The sequence below is a fragment of the Microtus pennsylvanicus genome, chromosome 12, assembly GCF_037038515.1.
Source record: "Microtus pennsylvanicus isolate mMicPen1 chromosome 12, mMicPen1.hap1, whole genome shotgun sequence".
NCBI classification, from domain to species: Eukaryota; Metazoa; Chordata; class Mammalia; order Rodentia; family Cricetidae; genus Microtus; species Microtus pennsylvanicus.
Genome location: NC_134590.1, coordinates 394,011 through 416,274, shown reverse-complemented (window position 1 = coordinate 416,274; position 22,264 = coordinate 394,011). Strand labels below are relative to the sequence as shown.

The 22,264-nt window shown below is 50.5% G+C and overlaps 2 protein-coding genes across 8 annotated transcripts in view; one reads left to right on the top strand and one right to left on the bottom strand.

The window, feature by feature from the left end:
• Window positions 1-8,458, top strand: part of Tmem175 (transmembrane protein 175) — a 20,712-nt gene extending 12,254 nt beyond the window's left edge. For 4 of the 5 annotated variants that reach the window (XM_075943516.1, XM_075943519.1, XM_075943517.1 and 1 more), the window contains 8 exons: window positions 1,067-1,164; window positions 3,097-3,148; window positions 3,418-3,453; window positions 4,103-4,186; window positions 4,511-4,675; window positions 5,440-5,518; window positions 5,796-5,931; window positions 7,062-8,458. In XM_075943516.1, the coding sequence (XP_075799631.1) occupies window positions 1,067-1,164; window positions 3,097-3,148; window positions 3,418-3,453; window positions 4,103-4,186; window positions 4,511-4,675; window positions 5,440-5,518; window positions 5,796-5,931; window positions 7,062-7,728 (1,317 nt within the window). In that variant the 3' untranslated portion in view covers window positions 7,729-8,458. The remainder of the gene's footprint in view (window positions 1-1,066; window positions 1,165-3,096; window positions 3,149-3,417; window positions 3,454-4,102; window positions 4,187-4,510; window positions 4,676-5,439; window positions 5,519-5,795; window positions 5,932-7,061) is intronic. The other variant, XM_075943520.1, reaches the window with a different exon arrangement.
• On the bottom strand, window positions 8,269-22,264 carry Dgkq (diacylglycerol kinase theta). 3 transcript variants are annotated; one of them, XM_075943514.1, is made up of 23 exons: window positions 21,896-22,264; window positions 19,572-19,651; window positions 17,816-17,915; window positions 17,437-17,522; window positions 17,235-17,360; window positions 16,847-17,000; window positions 16,696-16,770; window positions 16,519-16,619; window positions 16,130-16,359; window positions 15,958-16,048; window positions 15,466-15,520; window positions 15,270-15,331; window positions 14,813-14,963; window positions 14,352-14,390; window positions 13,538-13,653; window positions 11,922-12,073; window positions 11,561-11,709; window positions 11,271-11,449; window positions 10,915-11,015; window positions 10,678-10,824; window positions 10,469-10,580; window positions 10,232-10,384; window positions 8,269-9,956 (listed from the first exon to the last, which is right to left on the bottom strand). In XM_075943514.1, exons 1-23 carry the CDS (start codon window positions 22,146-22,148, stop codon window positions 9,858-9,860), a joined length of 2,811 nt encoding a protein of 936 aa, XP_075799629.1. In that variant the 5' UTR covers window positions 22,149-22,264; the 3' UTR covers window positions 8,269-9,857. The 3 variants fall into 3 exon arrangements, 2 of the variants coding, with proteins under 2 accessions (XP_075799629.1, XP_075799630.1); XM_075943515.1 differs by having other exon boundaries at window positions 17,437-17,476; XR_012907272.1 differs by lacking the exon at window positions 10,915-11,015.

The following is a 22,264-nucleotide window of genomic DNA, read 5'->3' as shown; positions in this document are numbered from 1 at the left end:
AATTCAAGGTCAGTCTGGTCTCCATAGTGAGTTCTAGAACAGCCAGGGCTATAGAGAGAGACTCTGCCTCAAATACAAACAAAAAGCTGGGCACACCTTTAATCCTAGCACTCACAGAGGCAGGTGAATCTCTTTGAGTTGGACACCAACTTGGTGTACAAAGAGTTTCAGGACAGCCAGGACTGTTAACACGGAGAAACCCAGTCTCAACAAACAAACAAACAAAAACAACCCAAACGTGGAAAGATACTTGAGGGTATAGCTCAGTGGTGGAACACAGGAGACAAAAACATACAAACGAATGTTTGTGAGAGCATTTGATAGGATGATTCTGAAATGAAATTTCAAGTCACGATCCAAAGCAATACTTGCACAAGAAGAACTAACGAAGCCAATAAACAAATTGATTTCTTTGAGTATGTTTAAAAATATAAAGCTTCCTTCTCATGATTTCTGAGGTAAGTGTTCTTGCCTTTGAAAATTGAGGTTTCTTTTCAGTACAGTGGTCTCTGTTCAAGCCACAACCCCTTGAGTGGTATCTATGGCAGACCCATTCTGCTTGTAATCTCATTGGGGACTTTTAAAGGTGTCCTGCCCATGACTATGCTAGATAGACCTTGCTATAGCTTAGACATTTATGTCTCCAGAATCCACATGTTGGAACTTAAACCCCAAAGTGAACACTTTAGAAGGCAATTAATTACCTTCTGAAAGGACTGGATGCCGTTTGTCCCTTGTGTCCCTTACTGTTGAGGTGCTTGGACTCTCCCTGACAACAAGCCTGCTGACAACCAGGACTCTTTCTCACTTGAGGTGATGGTATCAGACTGTGACACCCAGGAATCTATTGCCTTAGAACTGCCTGTAAAAGACACTTTTGAGGGTGGATGTGGGATAAGTGTGGCAGATGTGAGATTAGACTGGGAGCAGACATAGACTGTGTGCACTATGAGGCTGGGGACCTTCCTAAATGTCTCACTCTGCATTAATGGAAGTCTTGTTGAAATGACCACTGTTGGGTCACATATATTACTTTGTTCTAATAACAGTATTCTTTTTCATACAGCAATTTGACAAAAGTATACAGAAACTTCTAGCAACTAGGATTGCTGTCTACCTGATGACATTTCTAATTGTAACTGTGGCGTGGGCAGCACATACCAGGTAGGGAGTCAGACCTTTATACAAGGTCCTCATTGTCATGAGTTACTCAGGGTAGGCAAAGGAGGAACAGGAAGCTTCCTTAGGCAGAGCTGGGCATGTAGGTGTTGCATTCCTGGCTGTAGATCAGCATGTTCAAGGAAATACTCTTCAGAGAATGCTTAGTGTGCAGAAAAATCCAGATCCTAGTAAAGATTTCACTGCTGTGTGTGTGTGTGTGTGTGTGTGTGTGTGTGTGTGTGTGTGTGTGTGTGAGAAAGAGACAGAGACAGATGGAGGAGAGAGAAAGAAACTATGTAGCAGACCAGCCTGCCTCTGCCTCCTAAATGCTGGGATTAAAGGCATGCATCCAGCTCACTGCTCTTTAAAAGTACATTGAAAAGTACAGAAAAATGCTTCATGTTATATACTTGTCCTTGGCAAGATGATGCTGACAGATGCCTTCCTGTTGGAAGAATTGGGCAGGCTTTATCTTTTTCATCTCCCTTGTTTATAGAATGTCCAGGAGGCTCACAGCCTGGTGGGTGACTTTAGCCAACCTTCCCTATACCTGCATCATGATTCATTCATTAGGGGCCACACCCACTGTGAAAAACATCAACAGCAGGGTTCTGAGGCCCAGGGAGCCTGTGAGGAACTTCATGGCTCTAGTCTGCATCCTGCTTTGGGTACTCACTTACACGCATGGTCTTAGTACCAGCAAGTAGGCAGCAGAATGGCCATCTCTGGGATTGTAAGACTTCAGCCCAAATGAGCCTGTGCCACTGACGTGAGCCAGAGGCAGCTCCTAGAGTGAGAGTGCCAGTTCAGCTGAGTCCAGTCCAAGAGAAGGACGGGCTCAGACTTGGAAGGGTGGCATCTTTAGCCACAGTCAAAGACTATTGGGAGCAACCCTATTGTAGGGCCCAGGCATTGGAGGAAGCTTCATGATTCCTGGCAGTCTGTGCTCATGTTTCCATGAAGGATAGTGCTCCATTTTGTTTTCTATTTACGTTGTAGTATCTCCATATAAAACCATTTCTCTGTTAAATACCAACTTCCAGCAGGTGCAGTTTATGAAATCTTTGAGGGGAAAATGAGAAAGAAATATTTCCTTTCTTCAAAATGGATTTTAGACATAATGAATAAAAACACAAGTGTACTGCACAATAGAGCTCTAGCTTCACATCCCCAGAGCCTGATTCCCAGTAAGTGTGGCTGGACAGGCAGCTCACAGCCGCCCTGCTAGTCCTGCCCTTAGCAGGACCTCTCCGGAGAGTTAAAAGTCCCCTACGTTTGTGCAGAAGTCTTCTTCAAGGCTTTCTCTGAAAAGACTGTTCCTAAGAGCTACAAACTGTACAGGTGATTTATATAAGCTATTCCTGCAAAATAATGGGAAGAATGTATGGGAAAGATACATGCTTCCCTGCATAAGCTATGTTTTCTTTGAATTTTCTGACTTTCACACACTAGGTAGTATTTACATTTTTTAAAAGTTAAATTTTAGCCCGGTGGTGGTGGCGCATGCCTTTAATCCCAGCACTCGGGAGGCAGAAGCAAGCAGATCTCTGTGAGTTCCAGACCAGCCTGGACTACAAGAGCTAGTTCCAGGACAGGCTCCAAAGCCACAAAGACACCCTATCTTGAAAAACCAAAAAAAAAAAGTTAAATTTTATTTTATGTGTGTGCCAAAATCAGAGGATAGCTTGTAGGATTTGGTTCTCTCCTCCTGCCATGTGGGTCCAGGGATCAAACTCAGGTTCTCAGGATTAATAGCAACCTAAATAGCAACCTAGTCTTCTCATCAATCCCACTAGGTAGTATCTTAAATTTGATCAAAAGTGACATCTTTAGTGATGCTTTAGCTAGAAAATACTGTGGGAGGTGCATTTTAATTTTAATATTATCAGAGCCATGTTTGAATGATGGCCCATCTTCTCTTTTTCCTAATTTCAGATTGTTCCAGGTTGTTGGGAAAATAGATGATACACTTGCCTTGCTTAACCTGGTGAGTTATTGTTGTTTTGAAAAATGAGTTTAAGGTATGATTTAGCCCTCTTGAAAGATAGGAAAGGTATGGGTCCCCACAACCTGGATTCTGTCCATTCCTGGAAGTTCCTCAGATAGCCCGTGGGGTCAGTCTGTCCAGGACAGGGGCACAGGCTTTTTGGGTCTAGTGCCACAATTCCTGTAGATATATTGCTGCCTTCCTGGAGTGTCTCTTACTCTCTAGGCTTTCTGGTGACTGTGACCTCCCCTCCTTTCATTTCACTACAGGCCTGCATGATGACCATCACCCTTCTACCCTACACAGTGAGTAAAAGATCATCTCCCCGCACGCCTCACTGAGCACATCTGTGTGTGGCAGTCCTTAGAAGTGCAGGTTCAAGCCAGGTGGTGGTAGCACATGCTTTTAACCGCAGCACTCGGGAGGCAGAGGCAGGCAGATCTCTTTGAGTTTGAGGCCAGCCTGGTCTACAAGAGCTAGTTTCGGGACAGGCTTCAAAGCTACAGAGAAACCCAGTCTCAAAAAACCAAAAAGAGAGAGAGGGGCGGGGGGGTGTAGGTTCAAGTCCTGGAGTACAAATTACAAAGAGAGTTCCAGGGAACTAGTGGTTGGGGCTGAATAAAGAGGAAGGAATTTAGGACTCCTAAAGGCAGAGGCCACTGAGAATGTCCCTAATGCCCCTTCCTCCCACCTGCCTCTCCATAATCTCCACAAGCATTTAAAATTCTAATATAGGCATTATAGCTATACAAAACTATAACATAGATAATTCAGACCTGAAGGATTTTACATGAGGTTAGTGATACTGGCTTTAAAGGCCTGAAACAGTGGTTTGCAGAGCTGAATATACCCATGCCCAGCCCCATACCCTCGTCCTCACACTAGGACAGTTTTCTTCTCAGTGCAACCTAGCTCTGATAGCCTTTTGGGGGTTTGTGGGGGTTCTTTTGACAGTTTTCTCTAATGGTGACGTTTCCTGATGTGCCCCTGGGCATCTTCCTGTTCTGCATGTGTGTGATTGCCATTGGATCTGTGCAGGTAGGGACATGGGATATGATGTGTGTTTGCCATGGGGTGTGCAGGTCAGGTGCTAACATCCTGATCTACATCTCAAGTAGGGGTCTTCCCCATAATTGCACTTGGGATGTGGCATACCCAGGGCCTCACAATCTCAGAATAGGATGAAAATTTCTACCTTCTTCTTGACCCCAGCCTCTCAGAACTTCCCAGGGTAGGAGGCCATCAAGGAGGGACCCTCTTCCTCCTAACCCCTAAAAATGTGTTGGCCCAGGGGTAACTGGTACTTCTCTACCTGCTGATGGTGCCCTCTAGCCTGTTTTGTTTGTTTTGTTTTGACTACAGGCACTGATTGTGGGGTATGCGTTCCACTTCCCACACCTGCTGAGTCCACAGATCCAGCACTCTGCACACAGGGCCCAGTCCCGACGGCACATCCTGCGCCTAGTCCTCCGTGGCCCAGCTCTGTGTTTTGTTGCAGCCATCTTTTCTCTCTTCTTCTTCCCCTTGGTGAGCACTGAGAATCTCAGAGGAAGTCTTAGCACAGCTGAAAATCATCAAGGACAGTCAACAGGAGAAAGAACAGGCAATGCTGTAGAAGCTGTCTTGAACAGGGTCCACTTAAGTACTATGAAAGTACATTGAATTTTAAACCAAAGTATCCTAAGAATTGTGGAAAAAGCAAATACTAGTTATTTTTAAATGTTTGGTAATAGGCACGAGCATCCTCACACATGCATACAAACAAAAAATAATAATTAAATGTAGTTAAATAAGTAAAAATTAATGAATTTTGGTAAGCATTTCAAGACCTTGGCAGGTCATCTTCTTGTGAGGGGATAAGGTTCCAGCTGAGTGGGTAGGAGCCAGGGAGCCCAGAGACTTTTAAACTACAACAGAACCGTATATAGGAAGCATCTAGCCAAGCAGCCCTTGACTGGAGAGGTCACAGGTAAAGTGTCTTTTCAAGCCCATTCCCTTTAATTTCATGGTTGGAATGCATACCTTCTGTTGTTGCGCTGTTTCCATTCTTTATGTATTCTGGATACTAAATTCTCAGAAAGTACACAACTGGTATGCAAAAGGAAGATAGCTCTTCCTTTCGGGATTAAGCCTTTATACACAGTTCGTTTCCATAAAGGACAGTTCTCTGGATTTTCCTTTGTTGCTCTTGCTGTCCCTCCATCTGTGGCAGAAGAATGGGACCAGACTTCAGGTGTGAGCAGTTGAGATTCCCAGGGAAACACCCTGACCTGTTTTCTTTCTTTCTGTAGTCATATGTGCTGATGGTGGCTGTCATCTTCCTCCCTCATATCAGCAAGGCTACCACCTGGTGCAAAGACAAGCTCACGGGTAGGTGACTGCGCACAGTAAGCATGTTGGAAAGTTCTCTGATTGGGAGAACTTTCTGATTGGGAATAAGGCATCAGTATGTGATGGCCCTTCTGCGCTGAGCCTTGGTCTGGTGGCGGGTTTGCTGGGCCCTGGCTGCTTCTTGCCCCTTAAAATCTCTGCATCATTTCACCTCCTGACCTGTTTATTCCTGTCCCCTTGGAGAAGAGGGCAGTGATAGCCACACTGGTCTGACAGTCCCCCACCTAGGCTGTTTCCTTCCCATGGCATGTCACAGGCCACAGGGAGTCTCCAGCTCACAATGTGGAGCCCTTCAGTATTGATCTGCACGCACCTCTCAGCAAAGAGCGGGTGGAAGCTTTCAGTGACGGTGTCTATGCCATCGTGGCCACACTCCTCATCCTGGACATCTGGTGAGGACCCCAACTCTGCTACTTTGGCCCATCTTCCAGGTGGTAGTATGTCTTTCAGTGTCTTGTGAGTACCTGCAGATTTATGTAGGCGCCCTCTTCCCCCTCGACCTGAAAGCACAGGTGCTAGGGAGAGTGTCCTTGTGCTCTCTGTCCCAGGAGTATTCAGGCAGTTCCCTCAGACCTTCTCCTCTTCCGTACCTCTATGGCTTCTGTCTGACCTGGCTCTGATACAGTACTGTTGGAGCTCTAGTTTGGGTGTTCACTTTTATTCCCAAGTGTCTCTCCCATCCCACCCCCCCTTTTTTTTATGCCCCTTGACCTCATCTAGTCTATGGTTCCTCAGTCATATTCCATTGCATTCTTATTTTATTAAACATGTTACAACTCTGGTTTTAGATTCTGCATCTGACACTGTGATTCTCCTGATACTTCTGAGTAGGTTTTCCTATTATAATTTGTGAATTCTTATTAGCTAGAAGTAAATATTCATTAGTACCTGATATCCTCAGGTCTTAGATTTAAAGAATATTCCAGAACAATCTCCTTTTGCTTCCATTGCCAGGGCTGAAGGACTCACAGCTAAGAAGCCATGTTAGGGCAGGAAATTGTAGCCAATAGAAGGCTGCCATCTCCTGCCTGGAGTCTTACCTCATTTGACAGCCCTCAGGCTCTTCTCTTTTGCCCTCACTCATGTCCCTCCTGGCTGATTTGGAGAAAGCAGTGGGCACTTGGGTGTCCTGTCGTACACGTCCAGGTGATAGGTTCCCATCGCTAGACTCTATGCTTTAATACAAGCTGCAAGGTTCAGGATAGCTGTGGAGGCTGTCTTTTATAGGCACCCTACCCTCAGAAGGCTGTCCCTGGCCAATGAACCAGAACTATCTGTCAATTCCTGGCTGTCAGATAGGGCCACCAGTTGGCAGAGAATATACAGGACTGGTTAAATTTGCATTTTTGAGTGAAGAGTGGTAACTGATTAGTATGCTAAATATATGTAAGTAGACATAGGGAACATTTGTGTACTAAAGATCACGTCATTAATCTCAAATTCACTTATGTTGCTTGTCTATCCCGGGGGTCCGGCCATCTTTGGGAGGCTATTACAAATGCCATCTGTTCATACTTCCCAGTGAGGACAACGTTCCGGATCCCAAGGATGTCCGAGAGAAATTCAGTGGTAGCCTTGTGACTGCCCTGGGTGCATATGGGCCACAATTCCTGGCGTACTTTGGCTCCTTCGCCACAGTGGGTCTGCTTTGGTTTGCCCATCATTCACTCTTCCTGCATGTCCGGAAGGCTACACAGACCATGGGGTTACTCAACATACTGTCACTGGCCTTTGTGGGTGGCCTCCCTCTGGCCTACCAGCAGACCTCAGCTTTTGCCCGACAACCCCATGATGAACTTGAGCGTGTGCGGGTCAGCTGCGCCATCATCTTCTTTGCCAGTATCTTCCAGTTTGCCATCTGGACTGCAGCCCTGCTGCATCAGACAGAAACACTGCAGCCAGCTGTGCGATTTGGTGGGCAGGAGCATGCTTTCATGTTTGCCAAGCTTGCACTGTACCCCTGTGCCAGCCTGTTGGCGTTTGCTGCCACCTGCCTGCTGAGCCGGTTCAGCACAGCCATCTTCCACCTCATGCAGATTGCAGTGCCCTTTGCCTTCCTACTGCTCCGTCTCCTTGTGCGCCTTGCCTTGGCAGGCCTTCAAGTCCTGTGGGACCTCCGGCCAGAGCACCCTCAATCAGGCCAGGGTGAACCCGAGGCACAGTCTCAGCTCTTGCCTGCCCCCTGCTAATGCCAAGGAAGCTACACCTGCCCATTCCAGGCGTACTGTAAGGGGTTCTATGAAGATGGCTCAGTAGAAGTCTGTGACCTTGGGGCTGTGGTTTTATTGGCTTGAGTATTGTGTACATTGTGAAATATCAAGATCTATTTCAAGATTATGAACATTGTTCACATTTTGCAGTAAGGGGTTTCATGGGAACTAATTTTATTGCTTTTACCCATTTACTTTCCTCCCTTTCCCAACACTGCCACGGGAAGTTACCTTCTGACTAACCTGAATAAGCTCTTGAGGCTGTCACTGAGGTCATGTTTGAGGCAGTGGCACCCAGCCAAGATCAGAGGTCCATCCCTTTTACTTGCTATGTCCTGCATGTGGCCAAAAAGCCATCCTTATGCTCAGAACCTTCAGGCAGTTGAGTCTGGGCTAACTAAGTCAGGCTGTGAAGTTGCTGTCTGGCTTACGTCCTCACAAGTGCAGAGCTTCCCTGGTGGGACTGACAGTTTCTCTGCCCATTCCCATACCAGTTGTTAGACAAAGACAAGAGGCAACTACAGGACAGCAAAGCCCACAATGTATTTGGCCCAGATATAAGTTAGATCACATTCAGGTAGTGATAAATTACACACAGAGACAGAACACACTCCACAAAGTGACAGTCTCATCTAATACAGAGGACATGCTACACTGATCTTAATTTACAAACAATTCCTATAGATTGAAATAAAAGTGAAAAACTACATCACAATTTCTTTCGAACGTGGAAAATGATGTAAACATGAGGAACATCTATACTGAGAACACAAATGGCTATCTGATGCACTTGTATGCACTTTTGGCAAAAGCAGGTGAGGGTATGGCACAGTGGGCCTATGAAGCTGCCAGCCAGGAATATCCCCTGGTCCATACCATAGCCATTTCTGAGAGTGGCACAAGCCCAGGATCTAGACCTATTTACTTGTCTATGGGGGTAAGTATCACAGGCTACTTCCCATGCAGGTCCTTCCCCATCTAGGGCTGGGGCTGGCCCACTGACATCTTTGGCCCCTGTTTCCCCCATCTTTTCACTTTTTGGGAGGGGTTTTAATTCTACAGCCCAGTCAGTTCTTGAGCATGCTATTCTCTTGCTTTAGTCCCCAAGAAATGAATTACAGACATATACCACCAGGCTTAGCTAGACAGCTCATTCTGGGGTACACTCCTCTGGGGTCTGAGGTGTGACAATTGAATTCTTGGGTGCATGGAAGAAACAGCTTTGTCTCATTCTGTGAGCCTGATGCCCCCAGCAAGGTCTGGCCATCAGAGCTACTTTGGTTTGTAGGAGCCAGAGTAGCAGCTCTGCATCTACAAGGAAGGGCTGCAGGCTGGCAAACAGCATGTATATAAAGTGCTATAAGTTGAGTCTAAGGGAGCTTTAGCCACTCCACAACAACAGATGTTATTTACACATTCCTCAACCAGGTTCCACCTGGCTCTGTTCTGATCCCTTCTTGGCACTAGGTGCCCACTTGAGGGCCGAGGAAAGACACTCAGGCCCTGGCACACACTCCAGCTCTGACACATGGGTGACACCTGAACTTGACTAGCCTCCCCTTCCTAGGTATAGCTTTTCAGCTCAGGGCCACCAGCTGGATGAGCCAAGAGGACTTGAGGATACCACACCCACCCAGTGGGTGCAGGAGGAACAAGCAGCATTCTGTATCTACTAGGCCAGGGCCTAACAGGGCTACTAGCTGCTTTGAAAGAACACAAAATAAGATCAGAGGACCCACCTGGATGGCCCGCATCCAGAGGTGTTGGGCTCAACAGGCTCTAAGAGAAGTTTTAAAGGAAGAAGTGTGACTAACAGGACCAGCTTCACTGATCCTATAAGGACCAGTCGTGTGCAGAAGACAGACTAGCCAGAGCTTCATGCCCATGCCATACAGACCACTACTGTGCCAGTGGCCAATACCTACCCACTCCTAGGTTTGCACATGACATTGGATAAGGATGAGGTATGGTAACATCCCAAGACCCATGAAGATGTTATGGTCAGTGGTATAGCTAAGTCCATCTGTTGGCCAGCCAATGAGTGACTTGGAACAGAACCAAAGACGAGAAAGGCTGGGTAGTTGAGACCCTTCATCTTGGCTCCTCTATTAAGGATTGCTCTCAGGAGCAGGCAAGGTGTCCACTCGGGTTTCTCTGATGTTGCCAGCCTTCCTGGGCTTCTGCTTGGCCTTCCTCAGCATGTGGACCTGTTCCAAGGCAGGGATGGAGGGTCAGAGGACCAGAGTAACATTACAAGTGATAGCTCTGGGACCTCTGGGCCAGTGAATACTTCTTGGCTCCATTCCACAAAAGAGGGGCAATGACTTCAAAGAGCTGGCTGCTTTCTCCAGGGTCTCATGACACCTGGAGTCTGGGAAGGCCAAAGCTTAGACCCACCTGGCCTTAGCTACTGTACCGCATCAGCCTACAGTGGCCCTAACCCTGACCCATCTTACCTCTGCTCTCAGCCTTGACAACATACCTTAGGGGCAGTAGCGGAGATGATCATGTGCCCTGGGGCCTGAACCCAGGGCTCACCATCCACTTGTACTGGAGTAGCCTTTAAGAGTGTAACACGGAAGTAGGAGCCCTGGGCAATGCGGATTCCAGAGCGCAGCCCACCCTGGACTTGGCCCTGGGCAAGACAAAAGCTGAGCTAGCTAGTGGGACCCAAGGGGTACCACGGGGTCTACCCACCAGCCTGCCAGTGAGTGCTCACCATGTGCACGACACCTGTCACACCCACCACCTCCAACAGCCCGTCGTCTATGCGTGGCTTCTCAAACCTTGAGTCGTTGTCAGAGCCCCAGAGGTCAGCCCCGGAGCCCCAGCTGCCCCCAAAAGATGAAAATACAAAGTTAAGCATGGACCAGACACAGACCTAGCGCCTGGCCCAAACTGCAGTCTCTGAGAGCCCAGCCCCAGCACCTGGGGATGTTGATAAAGATGAGACCCTCAATGCTGGGTAGCTCCACCTCCTGCTGTTCCACCTGCAGCCTGATCTCCTTGTGTAGACTTCGAGAGTGGCTGATCTTCTGCAGCCCGACCCGCACATATACACCCTTGTTGTGGAACCTGCCACGGGAGGCAAACATCCTGCATTACCAGGTAAAAGTTGCTGGCTGCTGTGAGTGACCTGGTCCCCCAGTCCTGCCCTACTAGTACCTGCTTGTGAATTTGCCAGGCTCCTCCTCACGTGCCTGGTGGAAATCTAGGCTGAGCTCCGCATCGATACCAATGCCACAGTAGTTACTCATCTGAACAATCTGGAGACAGGGCATAATAACCAGGATGCTGGCCAGCCACTCCCAAGTGTCCCAAATTGTGACAGCCATCCCTAACTGTTGTCACCAATGCCCTTTCCTAATAACCTCTGCTTAAATGCCACATCCCCAGAGAAGGCAAAACCCTACAACACCACAGGCTTGAGTCAGCAAGCTCCTGCTCTGCCTCAGGAGGAAAGATGAGCATCAGCAAAGGGGGAGTCAAATGTAAGATCCTAGCAGGTGCGACACTGGTACCTTGGGTGGCTCCATGTCTACCACACTGTTCTCTGTACTATCAGTCTCATGAGCATCCAGCAGGATTGTCCAGCGATCCATGAGCACAGCATCAGCCTCATCCACAGACACCAGCACAGAGAATGGGTCCTCACCACTATAGCCTGCCCCCCAACGGAGGACCCGGCCAAGGTCATTCCCTAGGAAACAGGAAAGGCAGCATAATCCACATACCACCATAAATCTCTAGCAAAACCCATAGTAAGGGGCAGCCCTGAAATCCCATCTTTCAAGTTGATGGCTAAGCCCACCTGTACCCAGGGGCAGGATGGCCACAGATGGCTCTGGGCAGGCCAGATGGCGCCTTGTCTCCTCCAGGGCAGCGAGCACCCAGCCCACGGTGCCATCTCCACCACACACCAGTACCCGAAAACAGGGCACCTGAGAGAAAAGGTGGAACCTGTGTGGGAGACAGTGTTCTGCCACTACCTCCTGGCTGCCCAGGCCAGGACCTGGCCACTCATTCTTGTCCTGGGCAGCCCTTTCCTTTTCAGATGTCCATCTCTGGCCACACAGAGGATTTAATGAGTCCAGCAGTGCCATTTGGAGTTTCTACTAGCTAGAGACAGGTAGGGGTTGCTCTTTCCACAAGTCAGAAAACTCCAGACTCACCCAGGAAGAGGTCCCCCATTGGTCAGCTCAAAGACCTGGTGTGGATTCAGTAGCTTCCGGAAACTGTAGAGCAGCTCTCGGCCTTTGAGGCCCCCGCTCTTTGGGTTCACAAACACGAGGAGGGGGCAGCAGTCAGGAGGCAACTTCGTGTGCTGAGAAGTGGGGGACTGAATTATGTTGCGGTCAAGGTCCCACATAGGAATTGCTTAAACAATGTCCAGCCTCAGATTCCAAGCGTACTAAGCCATAGCCAGACCTTCCTGAGGCTAAGCAACTCAAAATATCTTTTCCCTTGAGAGCACCACCATGGCTGCTTGGAGCTCTAAGCATAAATGCCAGGGTCATACTATGACATATGTCAAGGGACCATTCCTACCTTGCTAGCCTTGAAGCCACAGGCCCATGTTGGAAATCCATAGATCCTGGAGTGAGAGGCCTGGCTCTTGCAAAGCTACCAACATAACCTTTGGAAGTCAACAGCTTCCAGATCCCATTTGCCACATGGCAGCCAAAGGACTCAATTTACAGGGTTAACCACACATCTCTTGCTGGTCATGGGGACAAAATTATTTTCCCCATACATAATACCAAGAGATAGTCCCTAGATACAGTAGGCTGGTTCAGGTCCCTACACTGGTGTTGGATAACAGGAGACATACAAGCCAAGTACAGACACAGGATGGACAAGGACATACTGAGATGGGTGCCTCCGCTCGACTCTTACTCACTTGCTGCAGGGCAGGCAGCTGAGAGGAAGCAAACTGAGTATGGCTTCATGCTTTACTGCCACAGAGCTAGTTAGGACAGTGCCTGGGTAAACATACAGGGGACCCTATATCCTTGGGCACTGATGACAGCTACTTTCAGGGCAGAACCAGTAGGCAGGGGCAGGAGGGACTGGTAGGCACTGCCTGAGCTCATACCACTTGAATTCTGTTCCTCTTAAACTTGAGTCTGAAGTAAGGATCAGAATTCAGGATACAAGCAGGACATGGACACCTGCAGGTACTTTGTGGGGCACAGGCACAAATCCTTCAGGCACTCCTCATAGGCAATTCCTCTGCCCTCTGTTGCCTCTGAGTTTATCTCTTCCCAGCCATTGACAGGTCATAAGAGTGGTATCTGAAGACGGGACGCTCCACCTATTGGCCAGAAAAACCCTAGGCACAGGGTCACCTGGGTTGGGGCCAGCATCAGACTCTAAAGGACGGGGCTTGGCAGGATGTAGGCACATGGTCACAACACAACCTGGCCTTCAGTGGGGGTGGAGCTGTGTCCTGATTATGTGTATAGTGTTCTGCCTGCATGTATGCTTGCACACCAGAAGAGAGCGCCAGATCTCATGTGGCTGCTGGGAATTGAACTCAGGACCTCTGGAAGAGCACCCAGTGCTCTTAACCTCTGAGCCATTTTTCCAGTCTACCAGCTTTGGTCCTAAGCATTATCTCACTTGTGTCAGAAACATGGATGAGCACTGACTCTCTGACCTCTGACCCTCCAATGTAAATTGTCCAACCTTATCCCTTTTTGGCTGTTATAAGGTAAGCCAAAGCGGCACATAGCAGCCACCTGGCAATGAGGACATGGTCTTGGGTATCAGAGTCCTAAGCACTTACCAGCACGTCTGGAAGCACTAGTGCAGTCAGGGCCCGGCCATGCACTGCTGTGTCTCTGGCCAGCATGTATAGCCGCTCAGCCTCCGCGAAGCAGGTGACATCCAGAATTACCGCACCTGCCACAGGTGGGCCAATGCTCAGGGTGGGTGTCCCATGCATCCCATCCACAAGGCACTCAGTGAGGAGTCCTGTGTATCCTGCCCCAAGTGCCCAGGGAAGGGTGTATTGTGCATCCTCCCCAAATGGTACTCAGGGCAGGGTCTGTCTTATGAAATCCACCCCCGAGATGTCACACCCACAAAATCTCTCCTGTGTACCATGCCAACCAGGCACGTAGGCAGAGCCTCAGCTACCAGTCTCAGCCTAAGCTCTGACCACAGCCGGCTCATGTCAGCTGACTAGGTCGCATCCACAGCAAGGGGCCACTCTTCCAGCAAAGTACTTCCACAGAGGGCAGACTGAATTTAGAATCCAGCAGTGGGTAAAGTGGTTCATCTCCCTGGCCAACCATACTCATACCCAAATCTAGTACCATGAGCACTGCATGGTCTCTGAGTGCCCTGGGGTCACCCACCAAGAAGGATGGCAGTGCATCTGAAACCTTCCTTTCCCAGTGAAATATGATGGCCCATAAAGGTGACAGATTTGGGGAAACAGCTAATCTCAGCCACATTGTAACAAAAGCAACAGATGTAAACCAGGAAAAAAAAAAAACGAACCCAAGGGATGATTTTAGACATGTGCATCTAGAGAAGGGAGTAAAGTTTGGGCTTTTCTACCCCACTCCAAGAACATCCACCAGACATCAGCTCACCTTGTAAGGAGTAGACGTGACTCACAGACACCACAGCAGCTGCATAGACAGTTTGCAGTCAGAGTGGCATACTGAGACCTGGACCTGACCTCCCAATCTAGGGCCAGCCTCCCTTCCAAAGACATCTATATACAGCCCACCCAAGCAGCCTTGACCCATCCTTTGGGGTCAGCCCCCTGGGAATTACCCATACCCTATTCCCAAACAAAGTTCTCGACTCCTGAATGTACAGGGACTCCCTCTCCCCCCCCCCCCCCAATAAGAAGCATAGTCTAAATAAGAAACAAGAGGGGGAAACAAGAAGCCTCTCCATAAGAACCATATTGACTGGCCTGGGGTGGGAACTGAGCAAGGGCTTCAGATGGTGCATGAGGCAAAAGAACTTGGGTTTAGCACCATAGCCCCACTGCCCAGTCAGGACCCTCTTCCCAGCCAGAGCCCTGAATAGCCCAAGGTCACACCTTTGGTGGCCATGGCCTCATGCAGCAGGTTGCTGTAATCCTGGGGGGACAAGCCAGGTGGCAGGCCACCCACGAACAGGGAGACATGTGGGGTCATGGCCCTGCTCTCGGCCACGTAGAACCGCGTCTGGCTCACCTGGCGCACAGATGTCTGTAGGAAGAACAGGAATGGGAAAGGCTGGGCAGCAGTGCCCACAACGCTTCTCCATCTCCCCATTCAGCTCTTGAGGGAACTAACTTGGATATTCTTGAGACTCAAGGCCTCTCAGCTCGAAATTGGTGCCATGTTATAGGGTGTACTGCCAGCCAAGGATATCAGCTGGCTGGGGAGAATATGGTGTCTGAGAAGAAATGCCCCTCTGCAAGCGGCAGGTGGGGGACAGCCTCAGTGGCATTCTTCTGGAGGCCATGGCTAAGGGCTGGAGGTCCCCTGGAAGTACTGTCTATACCCACTGACCTGTCGGATGTCCCAGAGTCGGTCTAGCAGAGGTTCCTCATCCATCAGCACTGTCCTCTGGACTGTAGGATAGAGGGATATGGCGTGTTAGCACTGGGTTCCGCCTTTGCAGTCTCCAGGGCAGGTGGGGATGCAAGCGAATCTAGGTGGCCCAAGCCTGTTACATAAAAGGATCTGAAAAATGCAACTCACTTACCTTGTCTGCTGCTCATGAGCACCTCAGTCAACTGGAATTTCTCCTGATCCTCAACCTACACAGTATGGGCCAAACATCAGGCCTAGAACAGAGCTCCAGCCGCGCACCGCAGCCCCAGTCTGCGCTCTATGTAGTAGGCCCCAGTTCACGAGCTTTAGGCAAGGGACTGGAGTTTGAGAACACAGACGCAGAGACAGACCGACACACAGACCTTCAAACACTGATACCAAAAGCCCATCTTTAATAGCACCATGGAGGCTTAAATACACTACAGTCAATGGCCAACAGGTGAAAATCCCATCCTCTGATCCTCTAAGCTAGGCACAGCTTCTAGTAACTTTAATTAGAAGGTTCTAGCAGGGAAAAGCAGCTGAAAGCCAGGACTCAATTAGTCCCAACAGCTCCCACAACCACAGGACATGCAGAGGAATAGTAGCGTGGCCCATTGGGCAGGTGACCCCAAAGCTGGGTGGGAATGGTCAGTGTACATACCTGCCGTCCAAGCAGTGGGAGAACCTCCTGAACCACGGACCGTGCTGTACTCTGTGAGTTCACACGGATCGACACATAGGCCACACCCACCCTGCAGGGGACAGGCTCAAAGTTTGGGCTTTGGATCCTCACCCTAACCCTCCCTCATCAGATCCTGTGCTTTGAGTCTTACTTGAGCCAGGCAGGGTAGATCTTCAGGATCTCCTGGGCACGAGGCAGAGACCTGATGACCCAGGCCTCAGGCATGGAATCTCGGGGCCCAGGGCCTTTGCTAGCCTCTTCCTCAGTGGTCCCAGCCTTCCCCAAGGCCTGGGCATTGCTGGAGAGTGTGGTTAGGGGCAGTGCCTGCAGCTGGAAGTCCCTAGGGTCCTCGTTGATATAGAAAGCCCGAAGTGCTGCTTCCTGTAGAGGGCAGAGCCAAGTGTGTGGGGCCAGGTGAACAGTGGACCAGGTTAAGGAACCAGGTGAAGGAGACAGGTATGGAGAAGCCAACTGAGAAGGGTGCCAGGTAAGCAGGCATGGCAGTGTGTACCATACTTCTGTGCGAAGGCCCACTCTTACCATCACCTCCTCATTCTGAGCCAGGCGGGAAACTGTAACCAGGCGAAACTGATTTCTCCTCACGGAGTCGTTGCCATCAAAGATCTTGAGGGTCTGTTTGGCTAGGCCAGAGGGGAGCAGCTGAGAATCTTGGGGGCCTGGAACTAGGCAGGAGTGACAGCTAAGTGGGATACTTACTGGATTCTGTAGCTGTCGGCATCTCTCTGCCCACACCCGTGGCAGCACTTCCATCCAGGCCATCATCCCCATCACCTGCAGGACGGACAAAACCCTGTACTCAGTACCTGGCCCAGCCAGGGTACATCCCGGTCCCACTTCTCTGTCTCACCAAGCTCCAGGGTCATGGCCTCGGGGATACGGAAGCAGTGCATCTTGCTGAAGTTTCGGGACAACAGGCGCACACACGAGGGAGGCAGTACCATGGAGCGTAGACGCCCAAATGTACACTCGGGAGTGAGTGCTGCGGAGCACACTGAGTGGGCCTGGCAGGACAAAGGTATAAGTCTGGCATCCTGGGCAGAAAGCGGGCCAATTCCACATCCACCCGGCTACACACCCATCTAGACAGTGCACAAAACCAGAGGGGCTAGTCCATAACTCAGAGAACAGTAGGATGTAGACAACTTAAAGAAAGGAGCTCTCCCCCTCCCTCCTCATACACCCTGTCACGAAGCCCACCCCTATCAGGGCCCCATCCATCCCATTCCCATGCCCACCTGCACACCACACCACTCGCAGCGTACACCAGCCAGCACATCTGAGGAACCACACGTCTTCCTACAGACCTCACACCGTGCGCCAGAAGGCAGGTTCCCCTCCCGCCAGTGGTGGTGATATGTGTCCTGGGGACGGGGGAGGCAGTCAGAAGCTCAGCCAGCCGAACCCCTACCAAACCTACCCCAGTACTTGTACACTCACATAATCCTGCTGTCCATCCTGGTGGCACTGACGACAGTCGCTGCAGGCGAAGGGCACACAGTCGGGGTGAACGTGCAGCTCACACACTGGGGGGCGGGCAAGGTTAGGGGCCTCTTGCCATACCCTTGCCATCCTCACTGACCTCATGGCTTGGGCCGGCTCCAACCCCAACCCTTGCCATCCTGAATCAGCTTCTTTTAGACTGATTGCTTCTTGCCTGGTAGGCTCCTACTGTTGGAGCCTCCCAAATTAACCTGATCCTACTACCCATGCACTTAACAAACCACATATAGAGGAGGGCTGAGCTACCCAGGACAGCAGAGACCAAGCCCCTTGAGCAGTGAGCTCAGTTCCAAGGGGACCACAGGCCCAATGGTACCTTCACAACGGAGCGCAGGAACCTCCAGGCTCTTGCGGCAGACCACACAGAACTTGCGCTTGTAGAGCCCAAGGGAGCCAAAGCAGTGGGCTACAGGGACCTATAGGGGCAGAGCAATCCTCAGATTTGGGCCTGCTGGTCTTGCTGCCTTATCTCTGGTAGCCTTGTGAACTGGCCCAGCATCACCTTCTGGTAATTGCTTGAACAGACGGGATCATCTCTCTTCCTTCTTCACCTTCACAGATCTATAGCTCAGGTCCTGGTTGGGAGTACCTACCTCACTCAGCTGTACTACCGTGAGATCTGGACTGGGACTAGCCTGGCTGACTGTTGGACAGGTGAGCAGAGAAAGGACTCAGTAACTTAACATCTGTAGTACTGTAAGCACATGTAGTAGAAGTCCACCTGACATCCATTCCTCACTCCACAGGCCAGCAAGACTGTCAACTCCCAGACACCTGTTTTGGTAGGTTCAGGAGCTTCCAACAAACCCCAGATCTGCCCTTTGGGAGGCAGTTACAGTGACTGTAAACACGTGATAGTAAATCGCTTTCCCATGAACACAGATTGGAAGGGTCAGGTCTTAACTTGACTGGTCCTTAGCCCAAGACTTAAAGACTTAGCAGAACAGAAAAACTACACAGTAGAAGGATAGTATGTGTGTCCGGGACGGAAGATGATTTTTATTTTCTTTTTAAATAGCTACATACTCTGAAAATATTTACAATCTTACTAATTTTTATTTTAATTCTCAAGTAAAATTAAGAATACATTGAGATCATTTAAGTAGCTATGGCCTCAACATGTTCACGAGGGCACCACTCTGGCAAGCACAGCACCCTGAGAGGACAGCAGCCAGCATCTCTGGATTTTTGTGCTCACACCTAGTAATTAAGTATCCACTAAGTAGCAATGTTAAGGGAAAGCTGACAGTGTTACGGACACTGTCAGCTTCAACTTCTGCTTACTGCGGTGCCTTACCGCACCCCTTATTTTCTTGTGTCCTCTCTCCCACGGCTGGAAGGCAGGACCCACATGCTAGTGCAGACAAGGGCAAGCTCGGGGCAGCAGAGGTGCCAGTGAAGTGGCCTTGTGCATGCAGCTGATGGGAAGTGAGGCCGTCAGGCTCGCCTGCTTGAACGATGTCCAGCTACGCTGCTGTCACTACTACCATTACTCAGAAAGGAAGTCTGTGCCCTGTTGGGAGCCTTACTGCCCTCTCCGGGGCTCTGCAGAGGAAGGTCAACAGCCAGAACAAACTCCAAGGCTCTGAGGCTTTTTACATAAAAATGTTACACCCTCTAAGGGTTTAAGTGTATTTGTGAAAAAATATCCAGAGATCCCCTGTTGTCTTTGCCCATTTTCCAATGTTAACATCTTGCAAAACTGGTCATTGTCACAGCCAGAGCACCAAGAGTGCATGCAGCCTAAGCAAAGTACCCAGCCTCCTGGACCCTTCATTTGGTCCTTTTGCAGCCACATCCACTTCCCCACCTTGAACCTCTGATCTGTGTTCCTCTGGCTTCCTCATTCAGAGTGTTCCATAGACAAGTATGTGCCCTTTGACACTGACTTTCCTCAGTTCTCTAGAGATCCACTCAGGGTGCTCAGCTCATCGATGGCTCCTTCCTTCTGACTGTGAGCAGGACTCTGCCCTTTGCTTCCTAACTGGGATGTGGCTAAACTTACAATCAAAGGACAGCTACAGGTCAGCACTTAACCCAACGAAAGCCATGTGCGCTGCCCCCACACTCACCCGGACTAGACTTGGAGCAATGCTTGTGCACGGGGTCTTCACCTGCTTCAGGCACTTCTCGTGGGACATGAAGTTGCATACTGCAGGGAGGAGAACTGTGTGAGTCAGGCCACCTTGCTACGCAGCCCCACGGGTGCTCAGGAAGTGCAAGGTCCCAAGACGCAGCCTTTGTCAGCATACCAGTCAGCGTGGTACCCTAGCCCTGTGCCACTTAGTGTCAGGGACATTATTCCTGTGACCTTTGTCATTATGTAACAGGCAGTAATACCATCCTCAAGAGCACAAGGGCCAGATGCTACAGTGGGACCACGGTGGGAGATGAGTGTGCCCTGCTGTCTTGGGAGTGGCCCATGCCCCTCACACTAACTCGGAACTCCCATGTCTCTGAGGCCAATAGAAGAGCAGAGAGATGAGTTTCCAAAGGAAGAGTGCACATGAGCTGTGGGAGGGGCACAGGGCTTACAAAACACACGGGGGCAGAGGGGGGCTTGTTTCCAGGCCTCAGCACAGATAGAGCTTCAGCGGTGAAACAAACGTGGAGATATACAAGAGCGATATAAGCCTGTTTAACATTATCAAAGCCAGGCCAGGACAAGAGAGGGAGGGTCTGGCCCTCCGCAGATGGGAGGAGGTTGTAGGAACAAAAGGGCATGACCACTAAGACAGCCTAAGGAGCCAGAACCTATCCAGAGGTCCCCAGCCTATCCTTCCCTTCTGCTGAGACCCCAGATACCTCCCTCCTAGGAAGGGACGAACACTGGAAGGAGACTAGGGCTTGTGAGAAGAGCAGACGAGAAAGCAGTGACCCAGCAGGAGTCTTTCCCAGGCACTCCATTTACTCTTGGAAGGTCTTGCCAGTTGGCTCCTTTATAGGCCGAGGCAGTGCCTGCTGTGTGCAGAACACCTTACATGCTCCTCAGGTGGAAGGGCTCTGCCCACACCACTGTGAGGACATCTGCTGGAGCCCCAGCCCATTTCCCCACAACGCTGCCTAGAAGGGGCTCTGCACCCTTGCCTGAGGACCAAACTCTAGGGCCATTATACCCCAGGATTTTGCTTGGGTTTCCTGACTCCATAGATCTAGTCTCAGGGGTCATGTCTATAAGGGGTACCTGGAGTCCACCCTTAGACTTCAAGTCCTCCTCTCATTATCTGTCCATTCTACAGAGACCCTAGGTCTAGACTCTGACCTGCAGGCCTACTTCCACCAACCACATTAGACTTAGACTGGAAGCTTTGCTTTCTGTGGCTTTCAGCCATAAAGTGAGTCAGGGAACAACCCTTCTACCTGAAACCCTGCCTCTGCTACCTTTGTAGGTCCTGGAGTATAGCTTCAAACCTGCAGCTAAGTCAGTGTACGAATCACAGCCTTCATCTTAGAGGGACTCTTATGTTACAAACGGGCAAAGTAGGACAGTATAATATGTCTGATCTGACAGAAAAACCAGGTGACAACTCCTATCACTGGTAGCCCTGAGGTGCCATGACAACTAGACATCCCCACTAGCAGAAGACACTCCTGTGTGAGGAGCTATGGCCTCAGTGATCTCCCTGAGCAGGACAGATGCTCCTTAACCAGCTCCACCTTCAGTCCCTGGTCAGGACACTCTGTCAAAGGCTCAGATGCCTCTCTCAGTCTTGGGCTGTGGGTCTCAGGGCTTGCCTCCTCACAGGAGGAAGAACACGAAGAGGGCCAGCCACAGAATTACAGAGGTGCCATCCTCTGCCCTGCCCAGCCGGCTTGGCAGCTGGGTGGGAACTGTGTTTGGACATGCCACATCTGTAAAAAAAAAAAAACAAAGTCTGGGCCTGGCTCTCCAAGCAGTTGAGCCGGAGCAAAGCAGCACTTAGTCCCTCTGTGCACCAGCCTGCACTTGGGACAAGAATGACCAGGCCTATGGTTCAGGCCAGCCCTGCTTGTCCACTCCTAGTGTACCAGTTGCTTAGAAAGCCAGACACGAACACCAGAGGGACCCCCATTGCTTAAGGTCTCAGTCCTGCCTTCTCTATGACCAGGCCCAGCAACTGACTCAACACACACCTTGCCTCTTGCAGCCACGTTGGATTCCAGCCACAGCATTGCACTATGGCGACTCTGTCTCCACCTTCCACTAGGAAATCCTGAGATCCCAGACCAAGAGGGGTCAGACCAGGGACACCCCTCCTTCCTACCCCTAAAAGCAGGCGTCACCTCCAAAGGGACGTCCTATTCAAACAAGAGACTGTCTCTAAGGTCACTGCCAAGAGGGACAGGGCTCAAAGGTTAGGGCAGTGTCTCCGGGAGGAGGCTGGGAGCGGCCTCAGCAAGCAGAGTGGACTCTCACCATCGCACAGGAAACCGGCTAGCCCCCAGATGAAGTCCGAGCAGAGATGGCAAAAGGTGGGCTTGGTGAGTGTCACCTTGCGGAAGCTGTGGCCGGGCGCTGCAGGGCCAATAGCTCTGCCGGTCCTCTCTGGCCCTGACCCCGGGCGTGCGCGGCCTGAGATGCCCAGTACAGGGCTGCCGGCAGGGCTGCCGAGCCGTGGGGAACCGCTGCCGGGCCAAGTCCGGGCCCCAGGCTCGGCTGCCGCCTCCATCCGCAACCCGACCACCCCAGCTCCAGCTGCGCGCTAAAGCCAGGTCGGCGGTGTAGAGGGCCCTCGGCTGTGCCCGCTCCCAGCTTCCGACTGCGCTACCTAACGCGCAGGCTCGC